This window comes from Lepidothrix coronata, unplaced genomic scaffold (assembly GCF_001604755.1).
Source record: "Lepidothrix coronata isolate B3197 unplaced genomic scaffold, Lepidothrix_coronata-1.0 Scaffold120, whole genome shotgun sequence".
Taxonomy (NCBI): domain Eukaryota; kingdom Metazoa; phylum Chordata; class Aves; order Passeriformes; family Pipridae; genus Lepidothrix; species Lepidothrix coronata.
The window spans coordinates 2621817-2639941 of record NW_016690300.1 but is presented as its reverse complement, the minus strand read 5'-3'; the positions used below and the strand labels follow the sequence as shown (position 1 = coordinate 2639941).

Here is an 18125-nt window from a genome sequence, read left to right as displayed (position 1 = left end):
TTTCATTCATTTCACTAGTTCAGAAGAGCGAGGGAAGACCACTTGGAAACCACAGGAAAAATTCCAAACTCTTAAGGAAAAAAAAGCTAAATGGACACAAAAGGTCTTGTTTTGGTTAACGGGAGCCAATAGGGAGAACATGTCAGGGATAGGTGAGGTGGGGACAGTGGGAGAGGTGGCACTGGGTGGACCCATTGCCTGCAAGGTGCCCTGGGAGTCCTTGATACATGGAGGTCTCCTCTGGGACTCTGGCATGGGCCAGCCCTCACCCCTGCACTGGTGTACTCTGGAGCTTTTACCAGGACTTTCAGGAGCTGGGGAAATTCAGAGGAGTGTGGAAAGCTTGGTACACATAAGATGTGTGTCTGTCATCTTAAATTTTGTTCCAAGTCCAAAACTGAAAACTAGTTTTTTTTGTGGGTAGAAGTTGACTGGAACTGCTGAAGTTTCTTTTCATGGATTATTTAAGCAGCACAAGATGTTGTTAATTCTGAGTTTCTTCCATGTTATTTGGGAAAGTATGTCTGATTATGTAAATTAAAAGTTGCTGCTTAAAAATATTTTGCTTGAGAGATTGCAAAGGCAACACAGTAAATGAATTAAGATCAGAGAGTCTTGCTCAAGTGAGAAGATTGCATAAGTAACCGCATGTGGTATTGAAAAATACATATTGTTTACTACGTATTCTTGCAAGATCCTTAAATATTTCACTTTGAGGTTTGCTTGATATAAAATACTGCATTTGTTCAAGCTGTCTCACAGGCTGGGCTCTAAGCTGATCTGCAGCTACATGCAGATTAAAACCATTATGCTGTCCCACTGCAATTTTGGATTTAATTTGGTTAGTTTCCGTCTTTTTAAGAGAAACAAGAGAGTTTTCAAACCAACAGGCATTGACTGCTTACCTAATTAAAAATGTATCCATCTGCTGGTTTGGTGGCTGACTTGTTATTCAAAGCATGCAGACCTAAGTAGATTGATTTATTTATGAAGACCTTATGACACTGAGAGATATGCACTCAAACACATGCAAAAATAAATGTGGCTGCAGATGGGTAGACACACACAGATCTTTATGGACAGATAGAGAGAATTTGGAAAATGTGCTTTACAGGGAAGATCCTTTTATGTTGCTTTCACGTGTTTAACATTTAGAGCTCAAATAACAGAGCAGCCAGCAAACATGTTGTGAGATAACTCTAGTCTAAATATCCTATAGTGCCTTTTAAGTTGCGATGATTTTTTCTGAAAGCTCAGTGTGAGTGATAGACTCTTAAAGAGATGCTACATTTTAAGCAATGTTTTATTTAGAGAACACTTTAAAGTGAATTTTAATTAAAGGAGGAAAAATCATTAGCACTCACAAACATCATGTGTTGGAATCAGGCTAAATGCTGTCTTCTTATATTTAATTTCGTTGGTGTATTGGTAAATGTCTCCCAAATTAAGTTTCTTAGAAACTATGCTCAGTCTTTGGAAACAGCTAATGGATTCATTCTCAATGCTATAAATATTGCTGCAATCCTTAGGTAAAGTTTATTCATCAGTTTATGGGCTCCAGGAAATTCCCAGTGGAATGAAGCCATCACGGTGTTTCCACGTGGGGCGTGGAGCTGCTGGTGTTGCACCTCACGTCATGGCTGGTGCAATTCCACTGGTGTGAGCCAGCCTCTTAAACTCATGCAAAGGGAAAGATACCCACGCCGTGTACAGAGCTCTCTCCGTGAGAGAGTGTAGGTGGTCTGCATAGGCCACCTGAGAGGTATGAGGAAAATGGACAGTGCCGTGTCTGGGGCAACTTTACAGCTTCTGTTTCTGTTTTACAGCACAGTTTCTAGTGGGTCCTTTTTGTTTTTCTTTCCATCCATGTGCCTGGCAGCATGTTTACTCAGGTTTTGTACATGTTTGCATGTGTGTTCGCATTCATGGGTAAAAGAAGCCATTTTATCCAAAATAGACTGAAATTATTCCTTTAAAGACCACCAGATCATGCTGGTGTCCTCTTAAATTGAAACTGTCTTGCACCAGACGATAAAGTTGCTTTCAGCAGAAATGTATTTCTCGCTGAACCATGCATTGACAGTTCAGTTCAGCTTCACAAAACGATAATTCTCTAATCCCAAGGTCAGTTTAAACTGGTTCCCCAGTATACACATTTTCAGATTCCCTTTGAATCTCTTTTTATTTCCATGTCAAGACAAGCATGTGGGTTTCTTAGTGCCAACAAAATATAGAAACATGGTTTGTATGTAGATTAGCCAAGGAGGATATTAGACTGATCTGCCTTTTGGTAGGAAGCCATCCTGGCATGTCTTTGGAAAACTCTAGAGATGTTTGAATAATCCTTATACTAACAGATGTCACCACTGGGAATCTGTTTAACTTTTACAGCTCTTTATTTGAGCATCTTACTGGCATTTTTTGATAGTTTGGAATGGTGGGAGAAACTCAAACAAATTAATATTATCTTTCACTTGATCTCGCCCAAAGACATATTTTGATGAAAGTTTCAGACAGTAATCAAGGGAAGAAAACCCATAAATTTTACTGCGGGTGTTCCTTCTGTGTAGAAGGGAGGGGACAAAAGAGTGACCAGTAATCCTTTCCTTTCGTTTCCAACACATTGCAAAAGGCTCTTTGCTGTTTTCCTGGTGCTGTGCAAGCCCTGGAAATGGGGGACAAGGGATCACAACGGGTCAAGGCAAATAGTTAGTCACACTCTTCCTTAGAATTGAACCCATTGTTCAAGCAAGGCAAGCGAGTTTTACACTACTAATTTTAGTCTGCATTAGAAACTGTGGCCAGCGTGGTAGCGTGGATAAGGATTAGCAATGGTGAGCGGGCAGGGGAGGTAGCTGAAGGGGTGGCATTTTTATGCCAGCAAAAGCTGTGGTTGTTGCATATTTCTCCCCAAATATAGTATTTTTACTGTTTATCTCAGGATACTGCAAGAGGACGCGTTTGCGGAAAAAAAATTGTTGGAAACATCAACGGCATTCGTGTTAGGAAAGTCTTACAATCGACTGTCTCAGTAATGCAACACCAATGAGTCATTTGTAATGGAAACCTTGCCTTAAGGTAGAATTCAGAGAGATGTGTCCCTGCTCTTTACTGTTGTTATGGACCTGTGTACAAGAAAATACAACCAGGGTTTGGGGCTGACTCATTAAAGGGATGAGGTGGTTACTGCTGAAGGAAAACTTGGAGGGGAATGGAACTTGACAAAGAGTGGTTGCAGCTGGAGAAAAAAAAATGTATATTGGTGCCATCGGTGTAGGAAAAAAGAGGAACTAATTTGTGTGTAATAAATTTAAAAAATTCTTAAAATGAGGTTTACGCCTGTGAAATGCAGGATGCAGGTACAGACCTGTGCACATCTTTTGTTCCAATGTAACAGTGAGCTTTAGATTCCTGAGAGTGGATTTGAGGTCTGGTTGTGCTAGAAGCTATACAAGAATATCTCAGGATACAAGACCCAGCAGATGGATGTAAAGAAAAAGAGAAAAAGAAAATACAGTGGCAACATTACCCAGCACAACAAACTACCTTATTCTCTGAACCCTTCCAATATCAGTGACATCACTGAGGAAAATAATGGCTGCCACTTTTCTAACATAAAAGTGAGTGGTGGTTTTTTTCCATTGTCCTTGCAGTTTCCATTTCTGTGCCTACTATTTAGCTTACATGACATTAATCCAGAATTTGCAATGTTCTGCTGTAAAATCAGTGCAAGTACTGAACTAGAGCACACACATATACATATACTCACTTCTTCCACTTATTGGTTCTCCTAAAATAGGACAAATAAATTCTTAGATAAAAAACAACAATTCTTTTGCATCTATAGGTTCTCTGAAATCAAGACAGAAAAACACAGGCAATGCTTCAGATTCTGAGGTAAGCTCATCATTATAACTTTAAGGCTGGCCAACCTCTAGACCTCAAGCTCCACACTTCTTTATAGATGTTACCACATGGAACTGCACATCTCCATATTATTTGCAAGAATGGAGCAACAGGCACTAGATGCCTACAGATCTCTCTGGCTTTTTTTGGCATCACTGTTTTAAGGTGGGCATTTGAGCTGATCACCTACATCCAATTTCAAAAGTGTAGCTCTTTAAGGAAGTCTGTGCAGAACTCTCCGAGCAGAGTCCTTCTTGTAGAGATAAATTCCCAATCTTAATCTTTCTCCTGTCCTCTGTATCAGTCATGCCTGAATGCATAGAAAAAAAATGCAGGAAGGCTTTCCACTTTTTGGAACAAAACACAAGGATTTTTTATTTAATTCTAAAGAAAGACAAAGAGTTTTTCCTACTATTAAAAAATAGCACACATTAAAAAAGAAGGAGGTGGTGCTATTGTTTCTTACTTTACATAGTTTTCTCCTCTATGGTTGCAAATATTTTGTTCATAATAATGAGTGGACTATCTCAGATAGGATGCTTTAATCTGAGTTTAATTAGGGTTTACACTCTATTGTAAGTGCCAGAAAGCTTCAGTGCTCTGTAGGGAACCTGTCTCTGCTGCAGTTTGATTGGTACCATCATTGCATAAATAATCTCTAAAAAGATCGTTGTCTCTGAACACACAGAATAAAAATGAATTAGAGCTCTGACACTCTATTCTTTTGACAGTCTTACAAAAAAGACAATTCAGAGACTTGGCAAAAAAGTTATCTTTATTTATACAGAACACTTAGTGGTGCAATAAAACTAATCCTATATTTTTCATTTTTATTTTTTTAAATACTACCTGCAGTAAATTATGGCAGGAAACCTAAAATTCCAGTATGAAAACAAATCTGGAAAATATTTTTTTCTTTTATAGTAATTTTAGATTTATTCTATTTCACATGAAGGGCCCGATTCTGCCTACTTATTAAAGCTTAGTAGCTAAGCTGCTAGTAATATTCAACTTTACCTTAGTAGAGGCCAGAATCCAGTACAGAAATCTTAAATTGTGACCCTGCTCTTGAAAGAAAAAACTTGTCTGTCTGACTGAATGTTTTCTCCCACTGCAAAAAACCAGGTAGGTTCTTTTAAAGAAGCCTGGATGCAGTCTGTGGTTCTGGATGCTTAGACTTCATCTCTACCTTTCAAATTCAGCTAAGGCTCCTCTGAAATCGCTACAGGCAGATTCCCTGCAATTTCTGACAGAGGCTCTTTCCCTGACATTTGTTTCATTATTAATGGCACACGCTCCCTCACACGGGCTCCAAGGAGCCCTTTGGAGGAGGCTGCCCGTGCAGATCCCCCCTGGCTGGTGGCCCTGGCTCTGCCAGCAGCTCTCCTCCCACCACCACCACTCCCGCACCAGCCCTACATCTTCATCCCGGGAACTTTTATTTTTTGGAAGCTGACGCTACTCCCAAAAGATCCTGAATGAGTAAGAAGCACAGCTGCTAAGGACAGGCAGCATAAAGCCAGCGATATTCGAAAGCAGTTTGTAATAATTAAGGTGTCTGTTAACCTCCACAGCTCTAAATAATCTTTCAATGAAACGTGGGCAGGCACATTCCTCTCCGGGTTGCCAAGCATCTGTGCTTGCACTGCAAACAACCTGCAGCCTTATACAGTTATTTGCACTGGTTTATTGGTCACACTTTCACAGGAAAAAAAACCTGCAGGTTGGTGCTTGCCCCCGGCCCTGCTGAGGGTGAGAGCTGCGGTGAGTGAAGCCGACACCTCCATTGCAGGTGTGGGCAACTTGTATTTGCTACATTTGATCTGCTTATTAGGTGAAAAGAGGTAATATCTGGTTTGACATCCTGGTGCCTTTATTTCTTTGCTCCATCCGCACTGCTTCTCAGATTTTACCTTTTGCCAGTGCCCTTTTAGGTTTATTTATTTTAGGAAGCATAAACTGCATCATAAACACTCCCAGCTTTGTAAATAGTTTTGATGACAGGATTTTCTTTTAGGGACTTGATAATGGCATATTATACATTTTAGGCTAACTATGAGATTTGCCTTGTGTTGTCAGGAGCAATGTAATAAAAGGTACTACCTCAATTGTCATTAAAATCCTGTTACATTTCACTTATGCTTATCTAGTTTCCCTTAGCCCTGCTGGTTAGAAAAGGCAAAAAATCTATGCATCTGTCTGTCTGGATATTGTCAAGTCACGCCGTGTGCCTAGTCTGAATAAAGGCACTGTCACAGGTCCTGTAATCAGCATCAAAGCAGTAATAAATAGGAAACCCTTATGATGATGATCACGATTAACAAAAGGAAGTGTCAATAATCTACAGTGCCTAAAACTCACTTTTTTGCAGAGTGGATTTGCAAGTGAGCTATAAACCTGATCCTTTTCTTATTGAGGTCAGCAGCAAAACTCCTGCTAATCCCAGCTGAAACAAAATCATTCTGCCAGCTTGATGTTTATAGAAATGCATATTACCTTCACGTAGATGTTCTCCCGCTACAGCTTTTTGTGTTACAGCCTGCAACTTCATTTAAGGCAAACATGACCTGAGGAATGAAATCTCACTCAAATCAAATCAAAACCTCTTATTCTCGAATAGCTAACAATAAATTTTGTCAAGTAATTTATCGACAAATGTTTAATACTCACAGATCCATAAAGAATCAGTAAATCCAGGGAGGGAAAGGCTGGGCACATCTGAGCTCTTGTACTGGGAAGGAGCTGGCAGTGACTCTCTGGTGCCAAGCCTGATAAAGGTGCACCTTTGGGGCATTATTCCCTTTTACAATAAGACTCTGTGTGTGAATGTTAAACTTCCTGGGGTTATTTTACACTTCTTTGCAAATAGCCAAGTAGTGTGGAAGTTGTGTGGGAGTGGAGTAAGCAGGATTGCATTTTTGTAGGAAATGGCTTTTCAGAGGAGATGGCTGAATTTTTCCTGCAGGCTGTGGAATTGCATACTAAAGGAAGAGCTTGTGCTTCCTCCCCCCCATCTTCTTATTTTTCCTTTTTTTTTTTTCCCCAATCTAAATGTAGTGCTGGGCCTCAGGAGGCCCATGAACACACAGAGCTTCCTACTGAGGTTGTCACTTGACTGACAGCAAAAAGCTTCTGGGGAGATGGACGAGCATGAGTGGGTGGACATAGAAAAATGGAGAATGAAAGGATAAAGTAAAAATATAACTGAACGTTCATCCAAAGTCACACCCCTTTCAGGGGCTGTAATGTATTTAAATTACAAATGTTGTATTTGTGATTGGGAAAAACACAAAGCAACTCCATCTATATAAGTGTATGTGTGTGAGAGACATTTGATATCCTTTCAGAAATGCTCAGAAATGTTAGAAATTATATTAACTGCAGAGATACATCCAAGACAACCACCTTGTGTCAATGCCCAATTATTTGTATACTGATATATTCCCTCGGTGTTTTAGAATAAGAGGAAAACAAATTGTGAGTGAGTGGAAAATATAACATTTCAGTCCTTACATTTCAAGATGATTTACAGTTTCTCAAAACCTCTGTGTTTGTGTGTTCAAGTGCCTGTTTGTCTGTACCACTTGAGTCCTGTAAACGGATCTCTAAATAATTCGGCTGGGGTTGACCTCTATGAAGCAGACAGGATCAAACATTTAACACATTGTCATAATTATTTCAGTGTCTGCTGCAAGTGAATACAGTTTCACTGAGGAGCTGAGACAAATACAAGAGCCGAGACAAACATCAGAGATGCTGTCTGTGCTTTTTCGAGCTGCATTAAATTGACCGTTCAAATGGTGTAAACTTGATGATGGTACAAACATGATTAGTTCCCATCAAAGACAAATCACTCCTGATAGTGAGTTACAATAACATGGCAGGTTGGCAGCAGCACAGGTAATAGGCAGTTAAGAAAAATATAACAGCTCCAACAGCTGTAACAAAATTTTAAGGAATAAATTTTGATGTCAGGTACTTTGTTGAAGGGTGGGGTTACTGGCTGAAGCTGAGAACAGGATTTAGTCCAAGTATCGATGACATCTGTTAAAACCAAGCTGGATTTTTACGATTCGTTGAAATGACACAAAGTAAGGAAATTATGATTATTTTGGCAAGACTTAAAAAACCCCGCCACATACTGGAGCCAAAATACAGTGGATTTGGTAGAACTGCAAACATTTTATTTTATGACATTTGCAGGCCTTTTTTACATTGTCTGTGTTTATTTTACATTTTTTAAAACAAATTAAAATTGCATTAAATTATAGAAATATTTTTAAGGTTTCCAAGCATTTTATATATTTTTAATGACGACTGACTTTTCTGGCATTGCCACAAAAATAACTTCAATTAAAAAAGATGTTTTGATGCTCCATCATTCCCATAAAGTTTACCCTGACTTGTAGTAGATCTGTCAGATGCATCAAAGATGTGAAAAGAAGTCGACTCAGATTGCTTTAATTGAGGACTGCCTATATTTTTGTGTAAATAATAAAAAGGAACTAAACCTTTTCTTCCTCCTCATTAGGCCAAGAATTCTTGCAGATAATTAAAGTCAGGAAGTACAAGTTTTAACAGTTGCATTGACTGTGCAGCACTGTTTTCTAACTCCCATTATCCAAGCTGCTGCTTAAAAGATTTATTTTCCACGGAAAGAGAAAAACACACCAGCTATCTCAGCTATCTTTGCAGGGTTATCTTTAAGGTTCTGCCAGTGGGAGCTCCAAAAGAAATGTTCAAGGCAAGGGAAAACAAACTGAGACGCATACTATAGGAACCTCATTGTAAATACTGTGTTAATAAACCTTTTTAAAGCAGTTTTAAAAGCCATAAAATGCATCCTCCCTAGATCTTGATCTGAAATTAAACCACGTGAAAGATACTCTGTATTTTTAAGAAAAAAAAGTGCATTTGTAAGTATTACGCTTCACAGAGATTTGAATTTGGGGAAAAGTAGAATGATTTAAAGAGAAAACAGCTGATTCTCGGCAGATGCGTTTCCTGATGCACAGGATTGTTAGTCAAACTTTAAGATGCATTCAAAGTATATTTTTAAGTAATCGAGCTTGTACAGGGGTTCTGTGCGGAACCTAAAGCTAACAGTGACAAGGATTCGTTTTATCCCAGAGGGAGTCTGGGTGCGACTCCCCGATTCTGAGGTGCAGCCGGGGAAGGAGTTGCGTCCCGCACGGGGTGAGAGGAGTACCAGGAGTACCGGGGAGCGCCGAGAGGGCGCTGCGGGGGCGAGGGAGCTGCACCCACGAGTGAAGAAGGGGGAGTGTTACCGCCGCGCTAATCTGCGGGAAATTGAGCTGCGGGTGGGAGCGCGGGGGGGTTCGGCACCCGGGGCGGGAGGTGCTGCGGGAACCGCCGCTCCTGGAGCTTCCCGAGGCACTGGCAGCGGTACTGATAGCGGCGATGGGTCAGAGCCTCCCCAGGTGGGAAGGAGGGGGGGCTGCTCGGTTTTCCCGGTCCCGCAGCGCTGCCCCTGGAGGACGGACGGACAGACAGGCAGGGCCGGGGGCAGTTCTGTCAGTACGGACTGTTCGAGGACGGTGCTCAGCCCACTGACGGTGCCTGACCCACCCAGGGCTTAGCGGGCTCCTAAAACCTACGATTTTGTTGTAAATACTTAGTTAGAGAGTATTTTTTAAAGAGCCAGGTGGTCGGAGCGCTCGAAGCAAAGCGGGGCTGTGGCTGCACAGCGCTGGTTCCAGGGAACAGCCAAAGGCATCGGCCAGCACAGGTGTCCCTGGGCACGGCGCTGCCTCGGATGGACGCGTCCCAGGTGGGGACGAGCCTGTGCGTCCCGATGGATCTTGGCGTTCAGAGGGAATCGCTCCGAACCCGTAGCTTTCCCAGCACCCCATCCAGCCCCGGCCGCTGTCCCGGTGCACAAAAGCGACAACGACTGGCATTTCGCGGTGAACCGGGCGGGGGGGGAGCGTCCTCCCGTCCTCCGCCGCTGCGGCCGAGGGAGCGCCGCCAGGGGCTGCCGCCGTGCTGCCCAACCCTCCCCGGCCCCGGGGCAGCCGCTGCCGGCGGGAGCTGCCACCGCCCGCCCGCCGGGCCCGGCGCCCGCACCCGCACCCCCGCCCGGGGCACAGCACCGCGGGGCGCGCCGCCCCCGCCAGGTGGCGCTGTTGCTCAACGGTGGCGCCGGGTCGGGCCGGGCGGGGCGGTGGGAGCAGCCGGGACGCTCCCGGGACACGGAGCCGCTCCGGGCTCGGCGCGGGGAAAAGTCCGTGTGCGCGGCGCGGCCGCGGCTCCTGCGCCGCTCTGCCGCTCCTAACTTTTCATTTTTCTTTTTTTTTTTTTTCCTCTTTTTCCGTCGTGTTTCTGTGTTGGGACACCGTGATCGCCACAGACCCCGCGGAGTGCCCCATCTCCCCGCACTACCTGCCCGCCCGGGGCCGCGCTCCCCTGGCCCCCCCCCCCCCGGAGCGCCCCCACCGCCCCGGTGGCAGCGCGCGGACCCGGCTGCCCGCGCCGGGCGCGAGGCGGGGGCGGGGCCGGGGCGGGGCGCGCGGCGCGGGGCGGGCGGCGATTGGCGGCGGGGCCTGACGGGCGGGCGGGCCCCGCCCCCCCGGCAATGTCTATCGCGCGCCGCGCTCCATGTAGGCACTTATTCCGCTGGGATAGCGCGGCCGGAGCGCGGCGGCGGCATGGCCGGGGTCCCGATCTGCGCCCTCCTCCCGCTCCTCGTCGGCGTCTGCGGGGCCGTCACCGGCTCCCGGATCTATCCCGCCAACGAAGGTGAGGCTTTGCCGGCGGCCGGGCTCCGCGCTCCCTTGGCGGGGCGCCGGGGGCAAAGTTCGGTGCCCCCGGGCTGGCGACGGTGCCCTCCCCGCCGCGCTCGCCGCCGGCCCCGCGCTGTCCCATGGAGTCGCTCTCCGTCCGGCGGTCGCGGAGCTGCCCCGGCGGCGCTCCGGGGGCCGCCCGCGGCACCGGCACAGGTGTCTCGGGGCGGAGCGGAGCGGCCGCCGCCCGCCCCGCGCGTCCCCCCGCGCTGCCCCTTTCCCGGCCGGGCCGGGCCGCGGGGCCGCAGCGCTCCCGGGAGCGGAGCCGCCGCGCCGGGGCGGCCCCGAGCCGCGAGGGCGGCTCATTAAACCGGTTCTCCCGGGAGCTCTCGGCGGCTCCGTGCCGTTCCCCGGGGCCGGGGTGCAGCCCGTTCTGCGGGTCGGTCCGGCGGCAGCTCAGCAGGGGAAGCCCGCGGTCGTCCCGCGGTGCGGGCGTGGGGCGCCAGTCCCTTCGGGAACCCCCCAGGAGGTCTCTCGGTGCTTGACTGCCCTGCCGGGGTCCTGGGAAGTACCGGTTGTCCGCTTATCGGCAAGGTGCGGTCGCGGTCCGGGCGGCGGGAGATGCGGTGCCCAGCGCTCCCGGGAGGCGCTCCGCTGTCCCCCGCAGGTGTGCCGGGACTGCGCCGCTCCGCGCCCGGGAGCGGCTCTGGCGCGCCGGGAAACGAGCGTGCTATTCCTCGGACCTACCCCGAGAGACTTTCCAAGTGTTTTAAGATATTGGCGCGGTCGGAACTAACATTTCATTTCGAGTGGAAGGTGGATGCGATCGTGCTCCACACATATGGAAACGTTCAGGTAAACGATTTATTTTAATATTGCCTCTTGGCAGCTGGAATTTAATCTGTTTTATTTGTACCTTTCTGCAGTTACCTTGCTGGATTCCAGATCAGTTCAGGGAGAGCTGGGGTGGATAGCAAGTCCCCTGGAAGGAGGGGTAAGTTTTAAACCGCTATCTGATCAAAAGGGTAAAGGGGGTGATTAGTAACTTTCAGAGAGTCCTAATGGCTCGATTATTGTTGATTGTGGTGAGGAGGTCAGATTTCTTCCTTGGCTTACCAAGTGAATTGCTCTTTGTTGGAGAAACTCTATACTCCCTTTGGATAGTTCTGTCATGGAAGAAGTGGAAACCAAAAGGGCAGAAAAGAGGTTTCAGAATTAGGAGATTGGTTGAGGCATGGGCTTAGATGCCTATTTAAAACTGAAATACCAACAAGAAATGTGATCTGCCGGCTGAATTGGCATTCTTGACTGCTATTATTTTATCTGTGGACTGTCTCGGCTGGGGGATGTTCAGGGCAATTGCTGTTCTATTTCTGGATGAAGGAGTGGGGATCAATATACAGGGTAGACCTTTTGGTGTGATGGGACATTGCCCTATTTCAGGGTGTGAACATCGTTTATTTAGGTCTCTGAACAGATAAACTGCAGCACCCAGTGCTCGATGGTGATTCCTTGCACTTTCTTTCGATGTACTTTTAAATAAGACAATTGTAAGAGAAGGTTGCTTGAATGCACTGCCCAGTGGTGGTGTGATGATAAGAGGTTCGTTGCTGGGGCTTAGAGCCTCTTTGCTTAGTGGAGCTGCATGGAAGGTAGCTTTATTTGTTTAGTTTAGCTTTATATTAGTGGGTGGACACCTTGCTGCTCCCTCATCTGTGCCCTGACCTGCAGGGTGCCTTGTGCTTCTGTGGGAAACTGTCGAGAATGTTGGACTTTGGAGTTGCAGGGGTATGGAGGAGACTGTACTTCATGGGACTTTTTTTAATAAGCAATTAGAAAAGCTTTTTCTTTCTTCAAATGAGCAATTTAAGAAAAATGCCAGCAATGCACACTAAACATTAATGTAAAAAACCCTCAAATCCCTTAAATATTAAATGAGCAAAAGCAGCTTAGAATCCTTAAGCAGAAGTAACAAAGTCAAAGTGATTGAAGAAGAAAAGTGCTGAAAGATCAGGACCTGTGCACAACAAAGCACTGGATTCTTCAGGAAACCTACAAATTTACTTTTTTTTTGTGTGTGTGTGCGTTCCCACTCGTAATTAGAAGAAGCAGAGCTAAGGAAACAGCAGTGAGCGGAAGGAATCCGAGGTTGCATTGGCTGGTGATGCATTATGCATAAGCTCTGAATAACCATAACATGGGAGAATGGGGGATTGTTTTGCTCCCCCATTGTTGTTCTGGGTGAACTTGACTACGGTCCCGGCTTGTGCCTGAGCACACTGTGCTATCCCCAAAACCCGGTTTTTCAAAGAGTGGGGAAGTGATTGGCAGGCCTCTGGCAGCGCCCACGGTGCACATTCACTGCAGATTGCAGGCAATTGCCCTCATCTTTTGACAGTGTGGAAAGGTACAGCTCTATCTCGGTGAGAGTTGGGCTTCCTTGTTAATCCAGCACCCTGGAAAGGTCGGTTAATGAGACAGGGCCTTTTATATGGCTCTCCAAGGGGTATCTATGCTGTGTATTAAAACAGGACCTAAAATACAAGTTTTAATAAGTCAGCAGTAGAATCAATGATCAGAGGACAGCTGTATTTTATTAATGGCTGTTGGATTCCCCCTTTTCCCCCATGTTTCTTCTGAAAGCACCATGCAAGCTTGAGAAGGAAATGTGTGCTCTTATTGTGGACGTGACTCGTTTCACTAAACCTACATACGTGTGTTCTATTTTTAAGCCTGTAGTGAAAAATTTAAGAGTATATGGCCTGTCTCTGAGATACAGTGCTTGGAAAGCGTTTACTTTAACTTCATATGCTGCAGATTTATTTCAAGCAGCAGTGACAAACTCCTTTATCTTTCTGGGAAGATTCTGTCCTTTAGTGTTTTTTTTAATTGTGTATACTTCATTGTCTATTTAAAAAAAGTATTTTTCTAGCTCTGTACCACACTGTTCCTGAGGTGTGAGGGTTGTGTGGATAAGAAGGGCTGTAGATAAACATAGTAATGTGGCAGTGACTAGCAGTAATCAAATATATAGTAGCCCTGAAGGAATTAATGAATTGCATTATAAATGTAATTAATGATTTACTCTTGCATTTCACAGTTGAAAAGCAGGTTTTGTGCCCAGAATGTTTTACTCTGCATCATTAAACTGTGGGAAGAGTTGAATTATAAAAGTTAATTTCAGCTTGAAAGCAAAAAGTTACAGCTTTGACCACATACTTAGAGTTAAAAGTCATTTACAGTGGTTGGAAATCTGAGGCTGTAGTTATTTTCAGCTCTGTCAGAAAGACACACGTTTGTTTTTTGTTTGTGTGTTTATGAAATAAACCCAACTCTGTTTATTTGTATGTTGATCAGGAGATGGGTGTGTTGAGAACTCCATCGGAAAAGTTGCTGAATTCAGTTGCTGTCTGTCTGTTGACCTCAGCGGTCTCTTTATTGAATCCTCTAGCAGCATCCTCCATTGTGTAAATGCACTAAAGGAAATCCCATCAACAAGTATTATTTCCCCCTGCTTCTTCCTTTCTCTAGTACCACACACAATATAGGTAGCATAGACAATCTGAAGATAAGCAGAATGGAAAATGATGGATCATAAAGACAGTATTGTAACTGTAAACTAGCTCTGTGGCAGCTGTAAATTAAACAACTCTGGCTTCTTACTAACAACATGTTACGCTTTACATTGATAGATGACTTTTTAAGATTTATTTTTTCCTTTTCTCTGAAAAGGAGTGACATGCTGAGTATTGATTTCCCCCCCCTCCTTCATTTTAATTTGCAGTTATCTCTAGGCAGCAAATAAAATATTATTCTTTCTGCTCCTAGTGACTCATGGTGCTAACTGCTGTCATTCTATAAACGGATTCAGCTAAGCTGGAAGCTTTTTAAGTAAAAATCACTTGCATAAGAGCAATCTTTGTGAGAAGAATGCAGGATATTATACAAGAAGCCCTTTAACGTTAAGAAGGCTTCTGTTTATCAAAGCCATGGCTTCAGTAGTTCTGAAAAGCACTTCTGGGAAGTCTCTTTAAAGTTATTACTGTTTTCTAAGGATAACTTTATATGCTTCATTGGATTGCCTGCAAACCTAGTCAGCATATCATTATCTAATATTTTTTAAAAGAAGAATAAATTGAATAATATAAATTAAAGTGCTATGGTTTGGTTTTTTTTCTGGAAAGGTTTCTCTCCCTAATGCCTATACTTTCCCTTTTCTTACCACCAGGAGAGCACTGTGATAAACTTTCTTCTGTTTCTGATAATACTTAAACCAATTTTTTTTCAGAACTGTTGAGTATGTGTGCTTTCCTTTTCTAAGTTCATCATGCTGAACTCATGAATCTCTTCTTTCCATACCCTCCTTGGATTACACGTATTGTTGTTGTTTCATAGTCACATTGCCTGTTAGTTTGGCACTTCTGAAGATATCTGAACTTGATTTGAGGGGTGTAACAGTTTTGAAGCATGCAACCTACCCTGATCTTTCAGCACTTTACCTCTCTGTTAACTTTTTTGGGTTTTTGATGATATGATGTAGCTGTTTCCTGACGTTTCCTCCAGAGAAAGATATGTAATATTCCTTCTTTTTCTGCCTTCCCACTAGTAATAAACTCTGTTTGGATAATGAAGTTATGGTAGCGTTGCTGGTAAACTGATGCTGTTGTCTCTTTACCTGTTGTTCCTTCTCTAAGTGCCACCAAATCAAGGACCCAGTTCTCTGTAGACAGCTATTTCTGCCCAGCTCTGAAGTAAAGACTGTTTGCTGAGTGTCTGGGATACGGGTAGCCCAGGAAAGGAGTTGGCAGCTTAAAGAAATAATAAGAGTTGGCTTGAGAATTTTTAAACTATGTGATAGTGATGCCAGAAATGTGGATGTTATTCTCCCTGTCTTGTGTTTTTTGTGTGACCAAGTCATGCTATGTCAGCGTTGGATATTCCCACGTACAAGACAGAGTCCACATGTTATCCACTGCAGAGAAAACACTGCAGGCCAGTTCTACACTGGGAGTCTGTGAAGTCCTGTATGTAGCCCTAATCTAAGCAGGGTCCTGTGGACTGAATTGTAGTGCAAATAAACCTAGTCAGTTGATGGAGCATTCTTGGATTGGTTCAGAGGGCCTTTAAAACATGTTTGCTCCTCGAGGCATTACTGGATTTGGAACTCGTTTCTCCTGAACAGATTCTTCCTTTAATGTCCAAGTAGTTGAGGTCCTGGCTATGACTGGGTCTGCTAGTTTGTTTTTGTTTCTCTGTTTGTTTGTTTCCCTTTAATGGAAGAAGTGCAGATTGTTTGCTGTGAAGCTCAGTTGTTCCTTTTAATACAGATATATCTTTTTCTTCCCCTTTTCCTCTCTGCAGTGGGAGGAAGTAAGCATTATGGATGAGAAGAACACTCCGATCCGCACCTATCAAGTCTGCAATGTGATGGAGCCCAGTCAGAATAATTGGCTACGAACTGACTGGATTCCCCGTGAGGGGGCTCAAAGGGTATATATTGAAATCAAGTTCACACTCAGAGACTGCAACAGCCTGCCGGGCGTCATGGGAACTTGCAAAGAGACTTTCAACCTTTATTACTATGAATCAAACAATGATAAGGAGCGTTTTATTCGAGAGAGCCAGTTTGCCAAGATCGATACCATTGCTGCTGATGAGAGCTTCACCCAGGTGGACATTGGAGACAGGATCATGAAGCTGAATACAGAGATACGGGATGTAGGACCACTCAGCAAGAAAGGGTTTTATTTGGCTTTTCAGGATGTCGGTGCCTGCATTGCTTTGGTCTCTGTTCGTGTCTTCTATAAGAAGTGCCCGTTGACAGTTCGGAACCTGGCACAGTTTCCAGACACCATTACTGGGGCTGATACATCCTCTCTGGTGGAGGTTCGTGGCTCCTGTGTCAACAACTCAGAAGAGAAGGATGTGCCAAAAATGTACTGTGGGGCAGATGGCGAATGGCTGGTGCCCATTGGCAACTGTCTGTGCAATGCTGGCTATGAAGAACGCAATGGTGAATGCCAAGGTAGGATGAGCCATATTGTACTCTTCATTAGGGCTTAGTTGAATGCATAATTGAATCAGAGATGAGAGTAAATGGAGTAAAGCCAGTAATTAACAGCCACATGGGATTTGGTGGGACAGAGGGGTTTAATGAAGAAGTCCAATAGCTCCAGGTGGCAAGGCTAAGAATTACATAATGTAAAACAAATGATAGTGCCATAATAGGCAGAAGGTGAAACACATTTTCTAGCAGGTGCCTAAATTTTATTTGGCTCATGATAGTCACTGAAATGTGAATGACTACATAACAGTGCAGTTGAGCTACCGTTGTTTGAAGAGACAAATCTTTCAAGTGAACTTTGTTAAGCACAGGAAATTCTGGCAAAGTCTCCTTTGGATAATGCAGTGGGTTAAGAACCAGTCTGGGAGGCAGGGACAGGAGTTTTAGCTGGATTACTTTCCTGCTTTGGGAAGTGGAAGTCTTTGGTGTTTTACTTGTCGCAAATTTTTAGCACTAAATACCCTTTGATATTTGACACTGCTGCCTTTGTTAAATATTTTCATTTCTCAGAGAGTCTCTATTGTCAGTTAAATAATAGAGGTGCTAGGATACTCTTAGAAATGCTAGAAGTCTCCACCCCACCCTCCCACACACACACACAGACCATCCTGTGTGCTGCAGAATTGTGGATTAAAGTCTGTATAAAAGACAGATTCTCCTAAAAGAAAAAACCTCAATACCTATATTCTCTACACCTCCCTTTTCTGGAAAAAGAAGTTGTAAAAGATTAGGGAAGAGAGAGAAGGGAGTTTATAAATAAAATATCTTTAGCCTCTGCTTCTAAACTCTTGCTCATGTAAGCATAAATTAAGATCAGACTTAAATGGATGCTTGCACAGGTCAGTGAGCTTAATTTTGCCTGGTGCTGAATTGAAGGTGCTCAGCTCCTTAGGGGATTTGGAACCATGTTTTTAGAAAAGGTTTTTTGGAGCCAATTGCCTTACATCTTCTTGGTGTGCTTTTCATGAGGTCATTTTTTTGATCTTGAGACTAAGCACAAGTTAGCGAGGCAAGTAACTGACAGCTCTTGGGCTGGACTCCTAAGAGAATGGTGTCTTTTGAATGTCTTGATTTCTTTTGAACACTAATCTACAGTCAATATGAAGTTCAGCAATATGTGTTGAAATTAAGCTTTGTTAGGAAAGAAGCACTAAGTGTAAATTTCAGTCTTAATTTCTAGAGTTTTTGCTATATGACAAAAGCTTAGGTATGATATAGTGGCAATAAAATTGGTGTGGGCTGTACAGAGAACTGAAAGATGAGCAGCACAATGACAGGGCATCCTCTATGGGGTAAATTAGTCAGGTTTTTTCTTTTTTTTTTTTTTTTTTTTTAATATTTGGTTTCTTTTTTTAATCCAGTGAGATGGAAACTTGAAAACCTGTTTATTGTGAGATGTGTGAACCTATGGC

At 44.1% G+C, this 18125-nt stretch overlaps 1 protein-coding gene across 2 annotated transcripts in view; it reads left to right on the top strand.

The window, feature by feature from the left end:
• EPHA4 (EPH receptor A4) overlaps positions 1-18125 on the top strand; it is a 161609-nt gene that overhangs the window by 44531 nt on the left and 98953 nt on the right. The window contains exons 1-3 of one of the 2 annotated variants that reach the window (XM_017825570.1): positions 10544-10665; positions 11576-11643; positions 16011-16674. In XM_017825570.1, coding sequence (XP_017681059.1) covers positions 10575-10665; positions 11576-11643; positions 16011-16674 — 823 coding nt within the window. In that variant the 5' untranslated portion in view covers positions 10544-10574. Of the gene's footprint in view, positions 1-10543; positions 10666-11575; positions 11644-16010; positions 16675-18125 lie in introns of those variants that run through there. The other variant, XM_017825571.1, reaches the window with a different exon arrangement.